The sequence below is a fragment of the Podarcis gaigeae genome (assembly GCF_964106915.1).
Source record: "Podarcis gaigeae genome assembly, chromosome: 8".
In the NCBI taxonomy this organism is placed as follows: Eukaryota; Metazoa; Chordata; class Lepidosauria; order Squamata; family Lacertidae; genus Podarcis; species Podarcis gaigeae.
In genome coordinates, this window is record NC_139684.1 from 80,501,941 (window position 1) to 80,510,774 (window position 8,834).

At 48.3% G+C, this 8,834-nt stretch overlaps 1 protein-coding gene across 2 annotated transcripts; it reads right to left on the minus strand.

Moving 5' to 3' along the window:
* Window positions 1–3,308: 3,308 nt before the first annotated feature.
* LOC310851559 (zinc finger and BTB domain-containing protein 26-like) lies at window positions 3,309–8,265 on the minus strand. 2 transcript variants are annotated; one of them, XM_083754101.1, is made up of 3 exons: window positions 7,637–8,265; window positions 5,210–5,334; window positions 3,309–5,095 (listed from the first exon to the last, which is right to left on the minus strand). In XM_083754101.1, exons 2-3 carry the CDS (start codon window positions 5,321–5,323, stop codon window positions 4,142–4,144), a joined length of 1,068 nt encoding a protein of 355 aa, XP_083610227.1. In that variant the 5' UTR covers window positions 5,324–5,334; window positions 7,637–8,265; the 3' UTR covers window positions 3,309–4,141. The 2 variants fall into 2 exon arrangements, with proteins under 2 accessions (XP_083610227.1, XP_083610226.1); XM_083754100.1 differs by having other exon boundaries at window positions 3,309–5,334; window positions 7,637–8,263.
* Between the last annotated feature and the right edge of the window lie 569 nt (window positions 8,266–8,834).

Genomic DNA, 8,834 nt, shown 5'->3' on the forward strand with positions numbered 1-8,834 from the left:
ACAGAGAATGCACCTGAAGAACGTTTTTGGAATCCGTTCAAAGTCATTGGGTCAATAAAGTTGGTAGAGCACTCAGCGATCTCTCTAGTCGGTGCAGCAAAGACACATCTGATGGCTGTCCAAATCTTGCAGCCTCTTAAGAGCTATTCCAATGCAAACTTACTCAGGCATGCAATACCAGTGTCTGCAGAGTCTATGGGATTTTCATCTTCCCTACGCAAATAACTTCCACCTACATTGTATAGCTAGTAAGCTCTAGACTCTTGTATTGGCAGATTCTCTGGGGCCCATGCAACACCAGGAAGAGCCAAAGCAAGAACTGCTTCACTGACGTGGCTCCATTCAACTTGCTGGCTATTGCACCAGTAGCAAAGGGATTCCCAGAGGACTCAGGAAAGGGCAGAAAGGGGTGGCACACATGTGTACCAGCTGCTACCCAGGGAGCCTGTTGCATCTGTTCAGCAGCTACGGAGAATGGTTGCATTGAGAACTCCAGGGTTTTATAAACACATTTCAATTTCATGGAAGAAACAAAATAAAATAAAAATTCCTTCCAGTAGCACCTTAGAGACCAGCTAAGTTTGTTGTTGGTATGAGCTTTTGTGTGCATGCACACTTCTTCAGATATCTGAGCATGTTGGGGGCACCAGCAGCGGAAGACTGGCTGGCCCAGTTGTTGCATCCACAAGGTCAAATAGGCCAGGAGGAGCAGCTGGCAGATGGGACCAGCAGGTGCTATTTGAGGATTTGACCCTGTCCCCTGCTCTGCGGTCTCTACTCATTCCACATCAACAGCAGCACAAGCAACAGAAGCTCCACAAGCTTTAAAGTGGAAATATATTTTTATGTGTGTGGACGTGTTGCGAGTCTATAAAATCAGATTACATTGCAGGTAGCCTCGAGGCAGGGGATGCTAACAATTCTCAGGCACATCCCTCACCTAAATCACATTGGTGAAGGAGCCAAGGCTGGAGACAGTCCTGGATAATTGATGGTTTTAATCTTTTCAAAAAAGGGGTATAGGCTATCACTTGTTTTTTCATCCCAGCATCCCTAAATGTAACGTGATATCTGAACAGCATCTAGGACAACCTAATTAAATTAAGTATGTTTCCTCATCTTATGTTCCCTCTAAAGACAAAGACCAATGCAGACTTAGCCAATCTGATGACGACTCAAAACCTTGCTTGCTATTTTGTGCCTTTTACTTTGACCCAAGTAAAGTTAATGAACTACTGTGGATATTACAGGTAGGTAGCCGTGTTGGTCTGCCGTAGTCAAAACAAAATAAAAAAAATTCCTTCCAGTAGCACCTTAGAGACCAACTAAGTTTGCTATTGGTAAGAGCTTTTGTGTGCATGCACACTTCTTCAGATATTTTTATTATTGGGTAACTTTACTTTCTAGGATTACCCCCCCCCATCACTCTGGTTCTAGAAACTGGGGCTTTCAGGATCTTCCACTCTATTTCCTGGACCCAAGAGATCAGGACACAAACCTGAAGCCGTGATCTCTTGCATGAAATTAACTCCACATTATTATTCCCGGGGCATCTTGAGTCATTTCCAAATTTGGTTTCCAAATTCGTTTGTTGACAGGTTAAGTCAGGCTGTCAGTGCTTAAGGACAAAAGAGCACATGTCCTCGCGACAGCAGATGTGAGGCAACAGGAAAAATAAGTCATATGAGAGGCAATGGGTTACACAAGTGCTGGGAAGGAAAAGTTTGTCCTAGAACTAAGGTTCTCAGAACTTGAGCAATAATTCCTCAGCGAGATGCAGGAAGCTGAAAGCGTTTCTCAAGCATCTTCTTTTTGTCCACCTCTCACGAATCCATCTTAATTGGGTTAAGAATAAAAAATGAGCATTGTACTGATTTATCACACAAGGGCTTTTGGGTTTTCTTGATATTAATGTGGTCAATGGTGCTACTCAAGAGGTGTGTGTTTGTAATTATAACCTGCATGGCAGCACATCTGTGAGCTTTTGACAATTCAGCACACCCGAGGTATTTTAACAATTTAACTAATTAGCAGGGGGAGCTTACCTACTGCACCAAGTGCAGCAATGTGATAGGGTAATTATTTGAAAACTGTATTAAAGTTGATCAAGCGGTGTAGTGTGTAGTTATAGAATACTGTTAGGCAATGCTGTTGAGGAAAAGTGGTGAGAAGGGGTGTTTTGCAGCTGTTTGATTATTATTTAAAAATAAAGATAAGCAAAGATATTGCAGGCAAGCTTTTATTCCGTCACCCCAGTGGCTGTGCAAACTCGGTTGGCGCAGATGTCCAACAAGGGCCTACTAGGATCACAGGTGATTCCTACCCCAGAGAAAGTAGAGGATGAAAGAGAATGTTGTAAATAATCCTACGAAAGCTAGTAGCCTACAAAATAAATAAATAAATAATTTTAAAAAGTAGTAGTAGTAGTAGTCTGCTGGGGGCTGGCTCCATCTCTCCTGCAGTGGGTCACCTCATTTCAATGCTGGGCACAGAGGAAGAGGCTCCTCTCTCTGGGAAGCCCAACTGGTTTCTATGCTGGGTATGGAGGAGGGACAGAAGTCTCCACCCCTTCTCTGCCAAACTACTTGCTTGCCAGCATACAATTTCTGGTTGCTTACACCAGCCAGGCTAGTGCTTAAATGCAGTGGCGTAGCGTGGGGGGTGCAGGGGGGCCGGCCGCACCGGGCGCAACATCTGGGAGGGGGCCGTGCTCGCACTCGCAGCTCTCTGCTCGAGTGCTAAAATCCACAGGTTAGGGGGCGCAAATTACTTGCCTTGCCCCGGGTGCTGACAACCCACGCTACGCCACTGCTTAAATGCAAGGCTGATGTACAAACCTGAGAAATGAGACTAGAGGTCCATCTAGTCCACTATCTATTTTCCATCAGCGACCAGCAAGATGCCTCCAAAAAGTCCACCAACACAGCCTTAAGCAGAAAAAAATTTTTCAATAGACTCCCTTGCTGTTACACCCCAGCAACTGGTACCCAGTGGCACACTTCCTCTGAACAAGAAGAAATCTTCATATAGGCGTCAAGGCTAATAGCTTACATGGAGTTGTAGACACTCTCAAAGATCTAAAGAAGGCAGGTCAGGCAGGACTTCCCTCCGAAGAAGCCATGTTGATAGTAAGCAAGACTGACTTCTTTAGTGTGCTCCAGACATCTATCATCAACAACGTAGTCCCTCAATTTTCCAGAGGCAGACCTTAGGCCAAGTGGCCTGTTAAATTTCTTGCTTGTCCCCTTTCGGAAAAAAACAGCAGCAAAATGTTGACCACTTTCCAAACATCTTGGTAAGGAGACCGATTTTAGTGACATGTAGTATATTTTATTATGAGATTAGCAATCATTTCAAGAATTACTGGGTGTCTGCCACCCGAACCCAATGACGTTAATTTTAATCCATCAATCAACTGTAAACTTCCATCTCCTGTCATCCCTATTTGATTAAGTTCTTCTGGTGTTGAGTCAGATGGCTAATTCTGCAGCGGCCACACCGGGGCCAGAGCAAACACTGACACGTGTGAGGTAGGAAATCTAAATCGCAATCCCATTATACACTAATCCACCATGATGGTCTTTTGCACATGCGCGTGCGCGCGCACACACACACACTGAAAGGGAGCTATACCAAAGCACCATCACATTCTTGCAGGGCTCCCCTTCATCTCACTGGGGCTTGCCCAGTGGATTGTGCCCCATGAGCCAGCTCTCTCGTCTCCCCACTGCTGCCGTTAAGGGCACCCAAAATCCACTGTCCGAGGCAGTGGCTTCCCCTCACGTGAACCCATTTATAAAACGGGCCTAGACATCCTCAGGCAGCATCCAAACTCAACAGCCTCTCCTTGCTGTGGGGCAATTTTGTCTCCTATCCAGATCACGGTTCAGTCCTTGTCCTCTGTGCTCTTCTACAGTAAACACTCTATAGCCACAGCACTTCCCTTACTACCTGAAAAGCAACGAGTGTGGCCTGCGGCACCCCTGCGCCGACTGCTTCTGTCTGCCGTGTGCCCCTTACCCAGTTCACGCAGCCCATCTTTCGCTGAAGGGAATTTTGGACTGACTGAAGACTCTGTCTGGCCTGACGGAAGACTATCTACCGCTCAGTTTGCAGCCTCCCCTCCCGCCCTCCTCTCGCATCAATCAAAGTCAATGGTGACCTCTTCAATCTCTTCGTGGCTGTTCTGGACGGTGCTCTTGCCGTGCATCTCCTTGAGGTGGCGCCGCAGGCCCGGCTTGTGGGTGAAGTGCATTTCGCAGTAGTTGCACTTGTGGGGCTTGATGCCGCTGTGGAGGTTGAGGTGGTCCTGCAGGGTGGCGTTCTGGGTGAAGCACTTGCGGCAGACGGGGCACTGGAAGGGCTTGAAGCCGGTGTGGACGCGGATGTGGCGCGTCAGGTTGCTCTTCTGCGAGAAGACTTTGCCGCAGCGGAGGCACAGGAAGAGCTTGTGCTCCTGCACGTGGCTCACAAAGTTCCCCAGCTGCTGGAACACACTGTTGCAGCGGGGGCAACGGTACGGACGCTCCAGCCCCGGCACCTTCCACGATGCCACCCCGCCACCCGCCCGCCAGTCCCTGTACGCCATGGCCGTGCCGTGCCGGTGACGATGCAGCGGGTAGTTCCTCCACTGAGGGGCAGGGGCAGGAGCTGCTGGAGGGAAAGTGAGTCCTTCGCTGCTTGCTTCGTCGTCATAGCAACCCTGCAGGTAGCTGCGCGTGATCTCCACAGCGGAGTTGATGAGGGAGAGGGAGATTGCAGGAGAAGAGGGGCCGTGGGAGTCGCGTGGGGTGAACTCAGGCACCTCCACTTTGACATCCTCGGAATCTGTCTCCCCCGTGGGTGAAGGAGGTTGCTTCTCCTCCCCGTCTTCTTCCCCATCCTGCTGGGAATAGCTCCCCTCCGCCTGCTCCTCCCGCAGCAGGGTGTCTGCCTTGGGGACTAGGTAGTGGGAGACTGCCTGCGCACAGCGCTCCACCACGTGGCCCATCTGCAAGAAGGAAGCAGCTGTCAGGTAGTTGACCAGTTCCTTGATGGGCACCTCGAGGCATCCTGTGTAGCAAGAGAGAAGAAGCTGGCGCCCAATCTCCGGACTCTGGAAGAGTGAGACGGACACCTCCTGTGAGTCATTGAGCAGGAACTGGTCGCGCAAGAAAGGGGAGCAAGCGGCAAAGACCACACGGTGCCCGGGAACCCGCAGATCGTTCACCTGCACTGTCACGTCACAGAAGCGCCTCTGCTGCCGCAGCTGGTCCATACGGTGCAGCACCCCATCGCCATAGCCAGGAAATCGAAACTGCAACCGTTCGCAGGCTGGGGCCATTTTTGATGTGCCTGGGAAGGGGGGACAAGACATGGGAGGAGGGGACAACTGAATTATATGCAACACACTAAAAGGGAATCCAGACACCTGGATATCCATGTATGTGAACTGGGAGGCACCTGCTCCTTGTTTCAGACTAGGAGTGACTAGGATGAAGAGAAGTTTCAGTTTCATTGGGTGGAGGGGAATAAAAAGACTTGCCCTTAAGAAAACTCACACAGGTGCTATTTCCATGTTGAAAATAATGTTACTACAAACTGCATCAAGCAGCTGTGCAATCTCATCAAGTATTGAAGTAGTTATAAGATTCTTTAATACCAAGGGTGAAATTTCATGTCTTCATTCATGTGCCCAAAGAGATTTTACAGATTTAACGAATACTTTACTGCCTTGTAAAAAAGTTTAGCAAGTTTACAACTCTCTTTCTTTTGTCATAAAATGGTCAAGAACACAACAGCAAGGCAGTTAACTAGGGTTCACCATGGGATCATATTTCTTTGGTGCTTTAAATGTTTCCAGGCGCAATTCAGAGTTAGTTTTAACTTAAAGCTCTAATCAACCTTCTCCTATATAAGGCTGTTCACCAGCTACAATCTTCATTGTAGTTCCTTCTCTGGAACTCCCCCCACCCCTGAGATTAAGCAGATGGCTGGGGGGCAGGCAGTGTTCTTTCATGGCATCTGGTTTGTGGAATTCATTTTCCAGAATACTTGCTTGGAATAGTTTTTATTATTTTTAGTAGGCTAAGGTGGTGGTTAATCTGTGGCCCTCCAGACGATGCAGGACAAAATCTCCCATCATCCCTGGCATTGGCCCTGCTGGCTGATGAGTTGGGTTCTTACAACACCTAGAGGTTAGCCACTTCCACAAGTTGTATCAAATACAGTGGGACTTAATTTCATCCTGTTTACTGGAGCGTCTAATAAACTACAATAACCTTGATGGTTAATCAGAGATGGCCAGGAAGAGAAAATTGAGAGTAACCGACCCAGAATTTCTAAATAATTCCAAACTTGGAAAACTTTGCTTACTTTAAAATATGGTCTGTTAACAAAAAGGATTACAAACCATTACCTGATCCTGGTTTGTTTGAACAAACCACTGTTTAAATTCACAACATGGAACTCTGGTTTATTTGAAACCAAACACAGATAAAAAAAGTCTCCAATCTTCTATTTCCAGTCTCCCAAGTGAACAGCATACTATTACTGTACTATGATCTGTTTTAACTGTTTTTAATTTTAAATCACTGTAACCTTTCCTGGGACCCGCTAGTGATGGGCAGGTAGTAAATGTAATAATAGTAGTAACACTTGATGGAAGCATATAGTTTAGCGTCACAAACAAATTGGCCCATGGTATTTAACTAGCCTTGTAAGCTGCCACAAGAGCTGCTTAGGCAACTTTTAAAATAAACCTACAAAAGTGAGTAGCCTGCAAATGATGCTACTAGCCCATTCATTTACTTTCACACACTTTTTTGCTGCTCGCGGCTATGTAAGGATTGTTTACATAGGGCAGGCAAGGTAATAAATTATATAAACAGAAGAAAGAATTTCAAGTTAAGTAACACTAACATCTATAAAGCTGGGTACTGTACCTGTAAGATCCGATTCGGCACAACTCCTCTTGGCTAACTGCACCCCCCAAAAAAACATTTCCATCAAAATGGTACATAATGTTTTGTGAACTTGACAGCTGAAGCGCCACTATAGCTAAAATCCAGCAGGCACAGACAGGAAATGATTGCCGAATAACATGTGATCCCTGCTTATTCCACCAGATCACCTCTTTGTGCATCGAATGCTAGTACCCTTTTATGAATGAAATTATTTATTTTTCCTCACTTTGGAAGGATATCGACTGGGAAAGGAATGTAAAAAAAAGACTATTTATCCTGATGTTTAGAATGCACGGGAATGCTTATTAGTTTTAAATGGGCATTTTACGCATCGTTTGTTTAAAGCTGTTTTCTCCGAGAACACAATGAAAACCTCAGCGAAACATTGCGCCTCCCACCGGCGCACATGTGCCTCCTTACTACTATTCTCGAAAGCATTCTACTCCGCTTGCGTAAAGCGCCTCACTACGCCCACCCTCGCCCATCTGCGCCTTTTCGAACTCCGAAGCTGCGCGCGCAGCGACCCCTGCCGGGCGCCCGGATCTCCCCGCAGCGCTGTTCGCGTAGCTCCTCGCTCTCTCCCCATCCCAGCGAGCTATTCACAGACGCCTGATACGCTCTTCCCGCACCGTACGCCCCTGCGTTCCTGTTCGCAGACGGACGCAAGTTACGTGAGATGCGCCGCTCCTCACCCGTAACCGCGGCCCGCTCGCCGGCCCCACCACCGGCGCCTTGTCGTCTCGCTTCGGGCGTGGGGAGGGGACCGCTGCCGCTTCTCAGGGCTTCCAAGGCGGTCGCTTCACACCGGCTCCGTCAAGGCCACTCGCGGCAACCCGGCCGCGCCGCCATCTTGGAATCCGCCCTCTCGGAGGGTCCGGGACTTTTTCCCCCAGGCGGGCAAGGGCAGGGATTGCTCCGCGGAGGGACCCGCCGCTGGGGCTCGTTGCGAGGGGACGGGGGGGAGTGAAGGGGTCGTGCGAGTAGAAGCGGAACCGTATCCCTCCGCCTGGAAAGAGTCCGATGCCTGGGGACAACGAGGCATCGCCCCACCTCACACTGAACCCCACAGGAGCCTCTGGCCCATGGCAGGAGCCTCCTGAAAGCAGCCAGCCCCACCTCCATGCCACCTTCCACACCACTGCCTCCTTCCACAGAAATTTCCTCACACTGTCATTTATGAAATTCCTATGCTGCCCTTCATCCGGGGGTCCCAGGGCGGCTTACAATACAGTGGTACCTCGGGTTACAGACGCTTCAGGTTACAGACTCTGCTAACCTAGAAATAGTACCTCAGGTTAAGAACTTTGCTTCAGGATGAGAATAGAAATCGCGTGGCGGAGCAGCAGGAGACCCCATTAGCTAAAGTGGTGCTTCAGGTTAAGAACAGTTTCAGGTTAAGAATGGACCTCCAGAACGAATTAAGTTCTTAACCCGAGGTACCACTGTATATAAAACACAGCAGTAACACGCAAAAGCAGTGCCCCAATGTGTCTTCTCCACCTCCCCATTTGGCACTTCTATTTCCCATTCCTACAACCAGGGACAGGCTTGGGTAATAGGGCATCCTGAATGAGGACAATATGTGGCGCCCCTACTCACTTTTGAGTAGATATGCATCATGCATATAGATTAAGGTTACCAGACTTCTTTCAATGAATCTGGGGACACTTTAAATGAATAAATACTACACGCTCGGAACATTGATGTTGCAGCGATGGCGGTGGCAGAGGGGTGGCCACCACTTTGACCTCAACTGCCACGTTTCCCATTCCTCCAAGGCTTCTACAGTGGTACCTCGGGTTAAGTACTTAATTCGTTCCAGAGGTCCGTTCTTAACCTGAAACTGTTCTTAACCTGAAGCACCACTTTAGCTAATGGGGCCTCCTGCTG